General features: G+C 43.4%; 2 protein-coding genes across 2 annotated transcripts; one reads left to right on the forward strand and one right to left on the reverse strand.

Moving 5' to 3' along the window:
• Positions 1-40: 40 nt before the first annotated feature.
• TVAGG3_0002900 (microtubule binding CLASP family) lies at positions 41-2734 on the reverse strand (the record flags this gene model as incomplete). The annotated part of the gene is made up of 1 exon (XM_001312140.1): positions 269-2734. One exon carries the CDS (start codon positions 2732-2734, stop codon positions 269-271), a length of 2466 nt encoding a protein of 821 aa, XP_001312141.1.
• A 587-nt stretch (positions 2735-3321) lies between these two features.
• TVAGG3_0002910 (dynein light chain binding) lies at positions 3322-17232 on the forward strand (the record flags this gene model as incomplete). The annotated part of the gene is made up of 1 exon (XM_001312139.2): positions 3322-17217. The coding sequence occupies one exon, from the start codon at positions 3322-3324 to the stop codon at positions 17215-17217; it is 13896 nt and encodes a 4631-aa protein (XP_001312140.1).
• Between the last annotated feature and the right edge of the window lie 66 nt (positions 17233-17298).

Here is a 17298-nt window from a genome sequence, read left to right on the forward strand (position 1 = left end):
CATTTAAGGCAAATATGTTATTTAAATATGGAGTCATCCATCAATTTAAAATAATAAAAATTTCGTTGAATTTATGCATTTCTTTCTGATTGAAGAGAGTAATGAATGCAATGGTTTTGTTAAAAAATATGAACATATTTTGAATTCTGAAAGCAATATTTCAAGTTTGATATTCTTCTTATGTTTCTGATTCCATGTATCAAGATTCCAATTTTACGTAATATAAACATATTTTAATCAAACAAAATAAAAACAAATATATTAAAGATTAAGTTTTTCTTGATGCAATTGCAATTTCGACTAAACCTTTTGATGTTTGAGCAAGAGAAATATATCTTGTTTCCTTATAGAAACATTGACCTTCAAGTAATGCGATATCAGCAAGAGCTTCTGCACAAAGAACTCTACGACTTCTATCACAATCTACTTCAAAATCGATGATGTCGCAAAGAGAACAAACAACATCACTGGAAATCTCTTTAAATTCTAATGCTGTGGTTGAACGGATGACTTTCCTTTGATAGACAATGCTATTATTCGAAACTATCTTATTACTTTCTCTTATCAATGGCTGTAATGATGACAAGAGATGTATAGTTTTGACACCAAATTCAATTGAACTAAGAATATTTTCGCATGTTCTTCTGTATTTTTCATCAGATTTACAAAGCATAACAGCATATAAAAATGATGAATATGAACTTGTTCCTCTACTAGATAATAATCTTTGTATCAAAAATAAAGCTGGATGGATATCCGTCTTTTGAATGTTTGTACTTATAACATCTGATATCTTTGATAAACAGAATGCCGAAGTAATGGTGCTCCATGTTTCATTGTCAAATTGATTACAGAAATCTTCCATAGCTTTGCACCAATCCTTGAAATTATTTTTATAACTTGTAAGATCAGGGATTTGGCTTTTATATTCATTAACGCTTGTATCAACAGCTGTAAGTATATTTTGAGTATCATTCTCGCAAATCTTCTTAAATGACGATAGTCTTCTTTTATCACAGTATATCTTGGCTTCAAATTCTGTCAAAGCTGATGGTCCGCATTTTTCAAAGATAACTTTGAATACCTGACGTGATAATTCCATTGATCTGTCACCAGATAAATCACATGAATCAACAGCAATAGAAAGTGCAGTAGTTCTGACAACAACATCTGTAAGAAATGGATTACATTTCTCATTAGATATGCATGATAAAATCAAACTTAATAAGAAGAGTGAAGGATTTTCCTTCTCACAAGAAGAAATGATTGTCTTACAATTCATTAATGGAGGGACTGAATCTAATATTATTTTTGCGTTTGAAACCACACGAGGGTCATTTGATGATGAACATAATTGCAGACATCTGTGAATGATTGTTGTGCAATGTGGATCAAAGTTATCAGGAAAGATTTGAATCAAATCATGAACAGCTGCCAAACTTGAAACACAAAGCTTAGAATCATCACAGAGCATACATCTTACTAAATCCTTGGAAACATCTTTCATCGAATTAATAATTTCAGATGTTGCACCTCTATCAATAACATCTCTGATTCGAGTGACATATTCCATCTCTTTTCCAGCTGCAAGTCGATAAAAATTCCTCTGACTTGGCTTATTAAATTCGAACGGAGTGATTTCAGGCTCACTATCATCATCTAATAAGACATTGTCTTGAGGTTGTTTCTCAACAGGTTGAGGAGGCTCTGGTTTCTTTGATCTAACTGGAATTGAAGAATGAGGTCTTTCTTGTTGAGATCTAGGTGCCTTTGGAGCAAGAGCAGATACTCTTCTACGTTCAACAGGTTCACGACGAGGCGAGAAATCTTGCTTTTGTGGAGGCCTCTGTGTTTTAATTACTTTAGGCGGCTTTTGCGGTTTTTCGATTGGATCTTCTGTTACTATCTTAACAGGGGTCTGTTTAGTTTGTGTACGAGGTTTGTAAACGCCATCATCGTTTTCTTCTAATATTTTCTTTTTCATTTTGGAATCTAATCTACTGAAAAACTCTACAGAGCGTTGCTTTGAGCATGTTTTAATCGATCTTGCAGTTTTCCTTGCATATTGTCTGACAAAAGGAGATGCGTCTTCTAAAAATTTTGCTAAGCAATTATAAAATCTTGGCCAATTTGTTCCCAAGCTCTCAGCAGGCCAATTTTGCATTATATTGTTCAAACACATACTTGCTACCAGCTTTTGCTGACTACCTTTCGATGAGCAGAATGATAAAATGTTTTGAAAAGTTTTTCTTCCAGGACAGAATTTAGAAATAGTAAGGATTGTATTTTTTGCGCAATCAGCAATAAATTGAGTACCATTTGCAAGTTGCTTTGAAAGTGGTGTAATATAATCACCCATTGTATCAAAATCAGATCCTAATTCTCTTGCAAGTAATGAAATTAATAAACAACTTGTTTTAACTAATGCGCTTCTTGAATTTGTTGCTCCATATGTGAGTCCTAAATATAAATCAGGAATTCCTTTTTTGAAACTATCGAATTTTAAAGCCCCACCATTAATGAATGACATAGCTTGAGTTTCAGCTGCAATAATATCATCCCATTCGGAAGAACTTTGAATCATAGAGACGAGATGTTTCGTTAATTCCGCTGCTTGCTCATCACTTTTAACTTCATTTGGCGGAATATCTAAACCTACATTATCAAACATCTCTTTTGTCTGTTGAGCTATCTCAGATGCAGTAGGTTTCCTTGTCGAAGGAACACCCCGCATTTTTTAAACGTACACTTCCTAAAAAGTGACAATCCCAGATTTTATAACAATATCTTCAAATGGCTATGAAATTTAATCAGGAAACTAGGTTCTTAATAAAAATTTCCCTATAAAATATCTCAAAATCTCAAGACAATTCCAAAAAATTTATCAAATAAAAGGTAAGACAAACAAGCATAGCATATGTATAACTCTGGGCAATAAATACATAGAGCATACTTTCAGAAAAATTCAACGACAAAATATTATTTGTAAGAATATATTTTTTCGTTGTCTATGCTTTGAAGTAATTTCTGTAGTTAAAATTGAGTAACCATCTTAATCTTTGCAAATTACAAACGGAATTTTCTTATCTTATTCGTAATTTAAAATCTTGTATAATTTTTTTTGCCTTTTTTAATTGTCTGTGCATATCGATTGATTTGGCTTGGGAAATAGCATCATATGGTTATATTAATATAATTCTGACATGCATGGAAAGTGGTAGAAAAGACCTCCATTTTTAATGACGATCAACATTTGAGGGGAAAATAATCGCTTGAAAAATACGTTGTAAACCTGGTTCAACCGTTATATAATTATTATATATGTCTAAACAGGAAGAAGCTTTATTTACTGATGAACGTCTTGAATGGCTTAAGACAAAGTTAGTCTTAGGTCTTTCATTGACAGATGTTCCACGCGAACAATTTGTCGAAGTTCTTACAAAATTCGAATTAGCTGACTTCCTAAATGGCAAAACAAATAGAACTGCAATAATTTTCAGCGCCGTTGATAGAACAGAAACTATCGAAAATGACGAAGGAAAGGAAGAAGAGGAAGAAGAAGAACCTTCCGAACCTCCTAAAGAAGGCGAAGAAAAGCCAGCAGAAGGTGAAGCTCCTGCAGAGGGAGAAGCTACAGACAAGCCAGCTGAAAAGCCTGCTGAAGAAAAACCAGCAGATCCACCAGCTGAACAAGCTCCACCTGCAGAGAAGCCAGCTGAAGCAGCAGAGCCACCAGCGGAAGGTGCTCCTGCCGAAGGCGCTCCACCAGCTGAAGGCGAAAAGAAAGAGGAGGAAGAAGAAGAGGAAGAAAAACCTCAAGCTAACAAACAATTAGAAGTTCACGTTACTGATTTAACATTTTACTTCGATGAAATACCATCACTGCCAAATGATGCACGTGTTATGGCTTTCTACAGTCTCGTAGGACCACGTAGATCAATTCCTCGTGATCCAAAGAAAATCGAAAAGTGTTTCTCATACCAGGTCATTCCAGGTAACTGCCTCGAAGGCCTCTCTCTTTCTCTTAACAGTGTCTACAAACTTGTTTTCTCAACTCAATGCGATGCTCCACCAGAACATCCAGAGTCTGATCCTCTGGCAGCTGGTGTCGATGCTGATTTCCTTTCAGTATTCAGCAAGTTTGTCGATGAAATCAATCACTCTGTAACGAAATTACAAACAAAACACGATATTAAATTCCCAACAATTTCTCAGGGTGATCCAGCACGCCTCGCTCAAGATGAGAAATATTGCGCTGAACTTGATCAAGCACTCGATTCTTACATTACATTAATTTCTCGTACAATCGATACTCTTACAAAGCAACAGCCATCATCACCAGGCCCACTCGCTGAAGTCGAGCTCTGGAGATCTCGCTATATTACATCATCATCTCTTCTCGAACAATTACATAATCCAGTAATTCCGGAGATCATCAAGATTTTAGAGCACATCGATTCACAAGCTGTTCCAAACTTCGCTACACAGATGGATGAACTTGACAGATATGTCAAGGAAGCAAAGAGCAACGTTGAATTCCTTTCTCTCTTAGAAAGACACTTCAGAAACCTCGAAACAGCTCCACTTCAAACAGTCTACAACTCAATTCCATCAATCATGGACTCTCTCCGTTTGATCTGGATCACATCAAATTATTATAACAATGATACAATCATGCCACCACTTATCGAGCGTATTTCCCAGCAACTTTGCGACCGTGTACAAGCAGAAATCAAGACATCCATGCTCCATGGACCTCTTGACAAAGCAATTCAACATACAAACACAGCTTACATGGTTTTGACACACTGGCACGAGAGATTCAACGAGACACGTGCTCTCATCGAAAAGTCCAACCACATTCCTCGTTGGGACTTCGAAGTTTCCCGTCTTTTCGAGAGACCAACTTATATCCACGAACGTTGCCGCGAATTAATCAACATTGCTCAGAAGTTACAAGAGCTTTACCTCATTCTCGGCCCAGAGCTCAAGTCCGTTACCAACAATCCACGTGTTATCGATGAAACTCGCGAACAAGTTGACAATTTAGTTTCCGCACTCGATCCATTACCATACGAAATCTTCGATAAGAGGCTTAGATCCGCCTGGGAAGGTTCCTACTCCCGTTTCCTCAGTGGTCACAACAAGATTCAGGAGCAATTAACACAGCTCATCAATACATCATTCAAAGACCTTCGTAGCTCCGAAGCTGGTCTTGATTTACTCGACAGATTCAAGAAAGTACAGCTTGCAGGCGACATGAAGGCCCAAATGGACACAAAGTACACAGATGTCCTTGAAAAGTACTCAGAAGAAGTCACAGCGATTGAAGAGCTCTACAACACACAGTGGGCCAATCCACCGATCCTTCCACACCATCCACCAGTTACAGGACGCATTTCCTGGGCACGTTCTCTCTTCATCCGCATGAAGAAGCCAATTCTCAGACTCAGAATGCATCCACAGATCACTTCCGCTGCTTCTTACAAGGATGTCAAGGATCACTACACGAAAGTTGCCAAGTTGATCGACAAGAACAACCAGCAAGTCTTCAACGAGTGGAACTCCAAGACAGAGTCCATCGCAAGGACAGCTCTAGAGAAGCCAATTCTCAGAACAACAAAAGGAAAACTTTACAACACTGAAATTGTAAAGCACTTTGTAAACTTCGATCCATCACTTCAACAGCTGATCAACGAAGCAAAGCATCTCGAGCGCATGGGCTACAAGCTCTCCTTGGATGTTGTCAACGTTCTCCTCCAGTATCCTCACTACAGGAAACTCCAGAGACTTCTCGAGACAATGCTCGCTGATTGGAACCAAACACTCAACTCAATAAACGCTGATGAAGTTCCAATCATCACTGGCTGCATGCACGCTGTCGAAGAAGTATTTTCTGATGGTGCTTCCTATCTCAACTGGAACTCTCTCGGTGTCCATGAATTCCTTGGCCGCTGCCAGAGAGCAATTCACCAGTTCAAGTCCGCTGTCAACTCTGTCTCCTCCAATGTACAGAAGATCAACAAGGCTGTCAAGTTCATTGGTGACTGCTGCACTGTCCCATCAATGGTCATGAAGTGCAGTGACCCAATGCTCTTGTCTGACTTCGCAAACGCTGTCCAGGAATATCACTCTCAGATGCAGAAAGAGATTTTATCTCAGTTCATCGATATTCCACCTCAATTACGTATCATCGAAGGTAACGCTTTATCTGTTATTTCTGTCAATGATAAAGCGACGAAGACAAAGAATCCAAAGGCCAAAGACCAGACACAAAGCATCAACAAGGCTCTCCAGGAATACTACATTCTTTGGGAGAACAGAATTCTCAATGCATTGACAAGATCAACACTTTTGTCATTCATCCAATTAAAGATGCTCATTGAGAAGCCACAGTTCACTGTCGAAGCTCGTTTGGCACCACCAAAGATTGCTTACACACCAGCATTCGATGGCATCACAAAGATCATGACAAAACTTGTTAAAATGATCTTGACAACAGCGAATGTCTGCTTGCAATGGAAGGAAGGAACATGCATCATTCCATTACAGCAGCAAGGAAACGAAGACTCAGAAGTCGAGTTGAAACACTTCGGCATGAGAGTCCAACAAAGTGCGAAAGTCATGGAATTGCACAACGACATTCTTAAGAGCACAGAAGAACTCTGCAAGAAGATCGAACAAGAAGCAGAGAATTTCAACAAATACCAGCCAATTTGGATTGAAGACAGAAAGACAATCATCGAACAATTCAAGAACAAAGATCCGACAATTGCAGAATTCGATGCAAACCTCGCTAAATACAGAAGTTTGTCATTGGAAGTTGCAGCTCTTCCGCACAGCTGCGACATCATGTTTGCAACTGTCGAATTCAAGCCAGTCATCGATTCAATCAAAGCAGAATGTGGACAATGGCTCGCTGGTTATGGCGGTGCTCTTTCTGATATCCTCAACTCAGAAGTTCAGGAGATGGACGCCAACCTCACAAAGATCGCGACGGACATGAAGAAGGAGATGAACGAACGTTCTGACCTCGAGTTCGTTCTCCAGACAATCAACCAGGCACGCGATAACTCCGTCAATGTCGAAAGAACAATGGACAACATCGAAGAACGCGCAAGAACACTCACATGCTACAACTTACCACATCCAGAAGGTTCTGACGCATTGATTGCCAAGTTCAGACAGAGATGGGTTGATATCATGGCAGAGTCAAAGTCTCTTGATGCTTCTTTGACAACAACGAAAGAAAAGTTCACACAACTCACAAAGGATGAAGTTGATGAATTCATCGGAATCGTTCAGAAATTCGCTGAGAAGTTCAACAACGAAGGTCCAGGAAACAACGACACACCAATGGACCAAGGTCTTGAATTGGTTATTAAGTTCAAGCAAGAACTCAAAGACCTCACAACAAGAAGAGATGAATTGTATCTCGCTGAGAAATTGTTCGGAATTGATAAGACACCCTTCCCACAACTCACAAACATCGGTGCAACATTGAACAATCTCCAGCAGATTTATCAGTTGTACGATGACCAGACAAGAACAATGAATGAGTGGTCACAGATGTTATGGAGCGAAGTCGACATCAACATGTTAATTAACGGTGTCGATGGCTTCGAAGCCGCACTTAGGAAGTTACCACGTGATCTCCGTGGTCTTCCTCCATACGAATACATCAAGAACGATCTCGCCAAGTTCAAAGAATCACTTCCAATCTTCCAGGATCTCAAGAACGACGCACTCAGAGACCGCCACTGGTCAGAGATGATGGTCAAGACCGGCGCTGGCATTGATTTCAAGCCAAACGCTGTCACATTGGCCAACATTTTCAAGATGAACCTCACACAATTCGCTGATGTCATTGCTGAAGTTACAGTCACAGCCATGAAAGAATTGTCCATCGAAAAAGGTATCCAGGAATTATCCGATACATGGAACAAGATGAGATTCACAATCCACGACTACAAGAGAACACCAACATCAACAGAAGTCCGTGGTATGATTCTCTCAGGTATCGATGAAATTCTTTCTGTTCTCGATGATAACAAGATGAAACTCCAGACACTTTCATCATCCAGATTCGTTGCTTACTTCTCACGCGCTGTCCACGATTGGGAAGTCTTGCTTTCACAGATCACAGATTTAGTCCAAGTCTGGTTGCAAGTACAGCTCAAGTGGATGTATCTCGAGTCAATCTTCATTGGCTCAGAAGATATCAAGCAGCAACTTCCAGAAGAAGCAGCAATGTTCAAAGGAATTGATGAAAAGTGGAACAGATTAATGCAGGAAACAAAGAAGAACACATTAATCATCTACGCAGCCAAGCAACCAGATAGATTGAACACATTACAGCACCTCGCAACATCACTTGATAAGTGCCAGCGCTCTCTTTCTGATTATCTCGAAACAAAGCGTTGCGCGTTCCCACGTTTCTTCTTCATTTCCGATGATGAATTGCTTTCCATCCTCGGTTCTGGTGATCCAACATCCGTCCAGCAGCACATGATCAAGTTGTTCGATAACTGCGAGTCCCTTATCTTCAAGCAGTCTCGTGGCTCAACAAACGCAACAGGTATGATCTCATCAGAGAAGGAACAATACGAGTTCAGAACACCTGTTCAATGCGAAGGCGCCGTCGAAAACTGGATGCTTTCAATCGAACACGAGATGCAGACAACACTCCATCAGATCATGAAAGAGTCAGTTATCGCATATCCAAAGTCATCACGTACAACATGGATCATGAACTACATCGGTATGTGCGTTCTCATGGTTTCACAGATTTGGTGGACATACGAAGTCGAAGATGCTTTCAGACAAGTCAGAGCAGGAAACAAACTCGCCATGAAGCAGATGAGACAGAAATTGATCAACCAAATCACAGATATCGTCGGATTGGTCAGATCTAACCTCGACAGACAATCACGTCTTAAGATCAACACATTGATCATCGTCGATGTCCACGCCCGTGATTTAGTCGATGGCTTTGTCAGAGATTCAATCCTCGATGCCAGAGAATTCCAGTGGGAATCACAACTCAGATACTACTGGGACCGTGCTGCAGATGATGTCTCCATCAGACAGTGCACAGGCACATTCCAGACAGCCTACGAATACATGGGTCTCAACGGCCGTCTCGTCATCACTCCTCTTACAGACAGATGCATCATGACACTCACACAGGCTCTTTCCATGGGCTTCGGCGGTTCTCCAGCTGGTCCAGCAGGTACAGGCAAGACAGAGACAGTTAAGGATCTCGCCAAGGCCATGTGCAGATTGTGCAACGTTTTCAACTGCGGTGAAGGCTTGGATCACAAGGCTATGGCTAGAATCTTCTCAGGTCTCGTCCAGACAGGTGGCTGGGGATGCTTCGATGAATTCAACCGTATCGAACCAGAAGTTCTTTCCGTTATTTCCGGCCACATCAGAATCATCCAATCCGCTGCTAAAGCTGGTGTCAGACAGTTCGTTTTCGAAGGCAGAAAGATCCCACTCAATCCAAACTTCGGTATCTTCATCACAATGAACCCAGGTTACGCCGGCCGTTCCGAACTTCCAGATAACTTGAAGGCTATGTTCAGACCAGTCGTTATGGTCGTCCCAGATAAAGAACTTATTTGCGAGGTTATGCTCTTCTCAGAAGGTTTCGAAACAAACACACACATGCTCGCAAGAAAGATGATCACAATCTACGAAATGGCTGCCGGTCAACTCTCAAAGCAGCACCACTACGACTGGGGTCTTCGTGCTCTTAAGTCCGTTCTCAGACGTGCTGGTGAACTCAAGCGCGCAAACGTTGAAATGAGAGAAGAAGTCGTCTTGATGACAGCCATCAGAGATATGAACATGCCAAAGTTCATCTTCGAAGATGCTCCTCTTTTCGTTGGCTTGCTTAATGACCTCTTCCCAGATGTCGAACTCGAGCCAATCCACCATCCAACACTCTCAGAAAAGACAGCTGAAATCTTCAACGAATTGTCCTATTCAAAGATGACAGAAGAAATGGACAAAGTCGTTCAGCTTCACGAAACAATGGGTGCAAGACACACATCAATGGTTGTCGGTGGAACAGGCGGTGGCAAGTCTGTCATCATCGACGTTTTGTCCAAGGCACAAACAAGACTTGGAACACTCACAAGACTCTACACAATCAATCCAAAGGCATGCACAGTTCAAGAGCTTTACGGTGTCTTGGATCCAACAACACGTGATTGGAAGTGGGGCTTGTTCTCAAAGATCTTCAAGAACATCAACCAGGCAACAGACAAGAAGGAAGCCAGATACATCGTTTTCGATGGTGATGTCGATGCTGTTTGGGTCGAAAACATGAACTCCGTCATGGATGATAACAAACTTTTGACACTTGCTAACTCAGAACGTATTCGTTTGATGCCACACTGCGCTTTGCTTTTCGAAGTCGGCAACTTGCAATACGCTTCTCCAGCTACAGTTTCTCGTTGCGGTATGGTTTTCATGGATCCTCGCAACCTCGGATTCACTCCATACTACGAGAGATGGCTCAGAATGCACAAGCGCGCCGAGATTCCAATTCTCAACGGCCTCTTCGAGCGCTACGTCACACCATGCGTCAACTTCATCCTCGGAAAGGTCAGCGACCAAGGCACACAACCACCACTCCAGACAATCATCCCTGTCACACCATTGAACATGGTTGCACAGCTCTGCACAATCATCGAGGCACTTTTGCCACCAGAATCACAGGAACTCAAGGACGCCGAAGTCATTGAGTCCCTCTTCATCTTCGCTATCATTTGGTCTCTCGGTGGCCAACTCGTCGAAGATTCAATGCTCAAGTTCGACCAGTTCGTCAAGCGCCTCTCCAACTGGGTTGTCATCGATGCACCAGGCCGTTATGCAAAGGCTGGCCAGTTACCAGGTACATCACCAACATTGTACGAGTTCGAGTTCAACATCGAACAGGCACAATGGGTTCCATGGGCAGCAAGAATCGGCGGCTACGAGATCCCTGTTGGTGCTCCATTCAACTCCATCATTGTTCCAACAGTCGACACAGTTCGTAACCAGTTCTTGCTCCAGGCAATTGTCTCCAAGGTCCACAGACCACTTTTGTTTGTTGGTAAGTCCGGTACTGCAAAGACAGCCGCTGTCCAGAACTTCATGTCCAACTTGGATCAGGACGCCTTCATGACAAGAACACTCAACTTCTCCAACTGCACAACATCAATGGATGTTCAGATGTCTCTTGAAGAAAACTTCGATTACCCAACAAAGGATTCCGCTGTTCCACAAGGTGGCAAGGACATGATTTTGTTCATCGATGATGTCAACATGCCAACAGTCGATATCTACGGTACACAGCAGCCAATCGCTTTGCTCAAGCTTCTCATTGACAGAGGAGGCATGTACGAGCGCGGTGGCGATCTCATTTGGCGCCATGTCAACAAGGTTTCATACATCTCAGCCATGGCTCCTCCAGGTGGTGCCCGTGCGATGTTGGATCCACGTTTCACATCATTGTTCAACATCATCCACGTCATTTCTCCATCTGATGAATCACTTCACCACATCTTCAACACAATCATGAACCACCACACAAGGAACTTCTCAGAAGAAATCCAGCACGCAGGAAAGACAGTCATCGACGCAACAATCACATTCTACGAGGACATTGTTGCTAAGTTGCCTCCAACACCATCAAAGTTCCACTACTTGTTCAACCTTCGTGATCTTTCAAGAGTTTTCGAAGGTATCTGCAAGTCAACACCATCCAAGTTCCCAACACTCGGTCCGTTCATCCACTTGTGGCGTAACGAGTGCCTTCGTGTATTCCACGATCGTCTTATCAACATGGATGACAGAAACTTCGTAATGAACAAAGTTGAGTCTCTTATCGACATCCACTTCCCAAGTGTCAGAGACGAAGCCCTCGCCAATCCATCCTTATTCGGTGACTTCATCAACGAAGGTGGCGATGGACCAGCCATTTACCAGGATCTCAAGGGATACGAGCCACTTCTCAAGCACTTCACAGAACTCCTTGAAGATTACTCCATCGCGAAGAAGACAACATCCAACCTGATCTTGTTCAACTACGTTATCGAGCACTTGACACGTATCTTGAGAATCATCAGAACACCACGTGGTAACGCTCTCTTGATCGGTATCGGTGGTTCTGGTAAGAAGTCTCTCACAAGATTGGCTGCATTCGCTGCTGGCTACGATGTCTTTGAAATCACTCTCACAAGAACATACAACGAGAACGATTTCAGAGAAGAACTTCGCAAGCTCTACAAGATGGTCGGTGTCGAACGCAAGCAGGTCGTCTTCCTCTTCTCAGATGCACACATCGTCAACGAAGGCTTCCTCGAAATCGTCAACAACATGCTCACATCCGGTGTCGTTCCAGCTTTGTTCGAATCCGATGACAAGGAGCAATTCTGCTCAGCTGTCAGAGAAGATGTCATCAGAATGGGTCTATTCGATTCACCAGAAAACTGCTGGAGAGTCTTCATCGACAGATGCCGTGATAACCTCCACATCGTTCTCTGCTTCTCTCCATCAGGCGATTCACTCAGACGCCGTTGCCGTGACTTCCCAGGTCTCGTCAACAACACAGTCATCGACTGGTTCGATCCATGGCCAGAGGAGGCTCTTACAGCTGTCGCAAAGCACTTCCTCGAGGAAGAAGCCGCTCTCATCCCAGAGAACATCTTCCCACATGTCGTTGCAAACATGGTTCTCACTCACGAACAGGTCGTTAAATCGGCCATTCCATTCTCAGCAATCGCAAGAAGACCAGTCCACATTACTCCAACAAACTTCCTTGATTACATCTCAACATTCCGCAAACTCCTCGTCCAGAAGAACCAGTACAACAAGCAGCAGATCCAGATGCTTGGTGAAGGTCTCGAAAAGATCATCCACTCCGCACAAGAAGTCGAAGTCCTCAACGCCAAGTTCAAGACACAACAAGCTGGTTTGCAGAAGATCATCAAGGAGAACGAACAGTCCCTTGAAGAAGCAAACGCTGCTAAAGCCAAGTCAGAAGAACTCATGCAACAGGCTACAGTTAAGAAGAAAGAAAACGAAATCAAGTTGATTGAAATCAACGAAAAGAACAAAGACGCACACGCAGCTCTTGAAGAAGCTCAGCCAATTCTCATCGCCGCCCAAGAAGCAGCCAGTAACATCAATCCTAAGGAATACGCTGCCTTCAAGTCCATGAACAAACCATCCGCAATTGGTGAAGAAATTGGTAACTTGATCTGCGCACTCTTCAACGATGGCCCAGGCCAGGAATCATGGGAAAAGGCTAAGCATTACATGGCTGATCCAGCATTCCTTCAGAAGATGAAGCTCTACAGCGTCAGAGAACGTTGCAAGAACAAGAAGAAGATGGACCGTGTCGCTCAATATTTGGCTCCTCTCAAGTCCAACCCAGAATCAGTCCACAAGGCAGGTGTTGCTATTGAACAACTCTTCAACTGGACAGTCAACATCTACGCTTACTATGAGGCCGATCAGAAGATCAAGCCACTCGAAGATACAGCCCACCAAATGGAGGAAGAACTCGAGGCATCAAAGGCAGAGCTCAAGAGAATCGAGGATGACCTCCAGAAGGCCATGGCCACACAAAAGGCTGCTATTCACCAGCTCGAAGTTGGTAAGCAGAAACAGGAAGAGAACCAGAGATCACAGGATATCTTGGAAGCACGTCTTGATGCAGCTAAGCGTCTTACATCTGGTTTCGCATCAGAAAAGGTCAGATGGGCAGAAGACCAAGAGAACTTCAAGAAGCAGCTCGAGTCAGTTGTCGGTGATTCAGTTCTCGGCGCTGCCTTCCTTTGCTACTTAGGCCCATTCAACCAACAGTACAGAAACCAGCTTTTGTACGACACATTCAAGGCAGATCTCATCGAGAGAGGTGTCCCAGTTACACCAGACTTCTCTCTTCAGAACTTCCTTTCCGACGAAGCAGAAATCTTCGGCTGGAGAGGCGAAGGACTTCCTGCCGATGAACTTTCCATCCAGAACGCTCTCCTCATCACAAGAGCAAACAGATTCCCACTCTGTATCGATCCACAAATGCAGGTCGTCAGATGGATCAAGCAGCACCAAGGAAACTCATTGCATTCAACAAACTTCCAGGATCCAGAATTCTCCAGACACATCGAAAACGCTCTTTCCCTCGGCTCAGGCGTTCTCTTCGAAGGTATCGATGAATTCATCGATCCACTCATCACACCAATTCTCGAGAGACACGTCATCACACAGGGCTCAAGAAAGATCATCAAGTTCAACGATAAAGATCTTGACTACGATCCAGATTTCAAGCTCTTCATGACAACAAAGTTGACATCACCAAACTATTCACCAGAAGTTTCCTCTTCTGTCGCCATTGTCAACTGCTGCGTCACAGAGCAAGGTCTTCAGGAGCAGCTCCTCGACATTGTCATTGAGAACGAGCAGACACAATTGCACCAGAAGAAGACATCCCTTGTCAAGGAGACATCCGACAACAAGCGCCGTCTTCAGGTCCTCCAGAGAACACTCCTTAAGTTGCTTTCAGAGTCACAAGGCGATATCACTGAGAACGCACAGCTTCTCGCAACACTCGAAGAAACAAAGACAGAAGCTGCTGATATTTCAGTCAAGCTCGAAGCAGCTCAGAAGACAACAGTCGAACTCGATGCTCTCTACAACGAGTACCTTCCAGTCGCTCGCCGTGGTTCTGTTTTATTCTTCTCAATGAACAACTTGTCTTCAATCAACACAATGTACGAGTACTCACTTGCTTCATTTAGCGAAGTCTTCTTGAACTCATTGAAGACATCATCTCCAACAACAGTCATCTCCAAGAGAATCACAAACATCTTGGACCACTTGACAAAGAACGTATTCGAGTACGTCTTGACTGGTTTGTTCGAACGCCACAAGCAAATGTACGCATTTCACATGTCCCTTTGCATTGCCAGAGAAGCCGGAAAGGTCGATCCAGATACACTCGACTTCCTTCTCAAGGGTAACATCGCTCTCGAGAAATCCGCTTCACCAAATCCATTCCCACAGTGGTTACCAGACCAAGGCTGGCAGGATCTCCAGAAGATTGTCACTGTTAACCAGGTATTCTCCACATTGATTGACGATCTCAGCGAGAACGAGGAAGAGTGGAAGAACTACTACAACGATCCAACACCAGAAGCAGCTGGAAAGTTGCCAATGGGATACCACGACAAACTCGATCCATTGCAGAGAATGGCCGTCTTGAGGTGCTTCAGACCAGACAGACTCTTCCTCGCTTCGAGAGAGTACGTCCAGTCAACAATGGGACCAAACTACCTCAAGTTCCCAATTCTCTCTTACAAGTCACTCTACGAACAGTCCACACCAACAGCCCCAGTCCTCTTCATCCTCAGCCCAGGTGCAGGCCCTGCTTCCGCCTTGTACAAGCTCGCAGAAGAGCTCGGCATCACAGGCGACGAATCAGCGGCCACAGCACCAGGCGGACAGCCAAGACAGAACAACGTCAAGTCAATCGCTCTTGGCCAAGACCAGGAAGAACCAGCCAGACAGATGCTTGTCACTGGTGCTTCCCGCGGTCACTGGGTCATTCTCCAGAACTGCCACCTTTTGACATCATGGCTCAGAGAACTCGAAAAGCTCGTCGACAAGGCCACACAGCGTCCTAACCCTAACTTCAGATTGTGGCTCACATCAGACCCAACAAACAGATTCCCTGTCGGTCTTCTTCAGAGAGCCAGAAAGGTCGTCACAGAACCACCATCTGGCCTTCAGTTGAACATGGAGCAGTCATTCAACACAATCACAGAGGAACAGTTCGAAGAATGCCCACACTTCGCATTCCAGCCACTTGTTTATGTCCTTGCCTTCTTCCACGCTGTCGTACAAGAGAGAAGACAGTACGGAAAGATCGGATGGAACGTTCCTTACGATTTCAACCACTCCGATTTCACTGTCTCAATGAAGTTGATGTCAACATACCTCACAAAGGCATTCGACAACAAGGACACATTGATTCCATGGGGCTCACTCAGATACCTGATTGGAGAAGCCATGTACGGCGGCCGTGTTACAGATGATTTCGATCGCCGCATCCTCATGACTTACTTGGATGAGTACATGGGAGACTTCTTGTTCGATGAATTCCAGGTCTTCCACTTCTTCAAGAACAACGAGCGCTCTTACGATCTTCCAAAGGCTCACGGCCTCCAGGAGTACACATTGGCCATTGGAACATTACCTCCAATCACAACACCAGATGTATTCGGCCTCAACGTCAATGCAGAAATCACTTTCTACCAAGACGCATCAAGAGACATGTGCCAGAACCTCATGAACATCCACTCCTCAAGCATGAGCACATCAGGCGGTGTCTCAAGAGAAACACAGGTCGCAGCAACAGTCACAGAAATCCAGCTCAAGCTCAAGCCACCGTTCAATTTGAATGAAGTCAGAGCTTCATTCGGCGCCGAAACAACTCCAGTACAAATTGTTCTCATCCAAGAACTCGAGCACTGGAACAAGTTAGTTTCAGTCATGTCTGTTTCACTCGCTGAATTACAGCGCGCCATCGCTGGTGAAGTCTCAATGTCCAACGAATTGGAGCAGCTCATGAACTCCATCTATCTCGGCAGATTGCCACAGTCATGGGCCAAATACGCTCCAGAAACAGAGAAATCTCTTGCAAACTGGTTGTTGCACTTCCAGAGAAGATACGAACAGTACGAAGACTGGTACAAGAACGGTGAGCCAAAGGTCATGTGGCTCTCCGGATTGCACGTCCCAGAAGCTTATCTCACAGCTCTTCTCCAGACAGCTTGCAGATCTAAGGGATGGCCGTTAGATAAGGCTACTCTCATGATCACTGTTTCAAGCTACCAGAAGGCATCACAAGTCATGCAGAAGCCGGCACTCGGCTGCTACATCTCAGGCATGTACTTGGAAGGCGCTTCCTGGGATATGGAGAAGAGATGCTTGGTTCTCCAGAGACCAAAGGAACTCGTCATGGAGTTGCCTTTGCTCAAAGTTACTCCAATGGAAATGAACAAAGTTAGAACTCAAAACATGCTCAGAACACCAATCTACAATACTCAGAAACGCCGCGATTCGATGGGCGTTGGCTATGTCACAACTGCTTACTTAGAAACAACAGAACATAGATCATTCTGGATATTGCAAGGTGTCGCAATTACAATGAATATTCGATAATAAATAATTTTTTTTTCCTTGATATTTTTATAAATTGACTAAAGTATTTTTAAATTCTATAAAGGTAACTCTTTTAGGGAG

This window comes from Trichomonas vaginalis, chromosome IV (genome assembly GCF_026262505.1).
Source record: "Trichomonas vaginalis G3 chromosome IV, whole genome shotgun sequence".
NCBI classification, from domain to species: Eukaryota; Parabasalia; order Trichomonadida; family Trichomonadidae; genus Trichomonas; species Trichomonas vaginalis.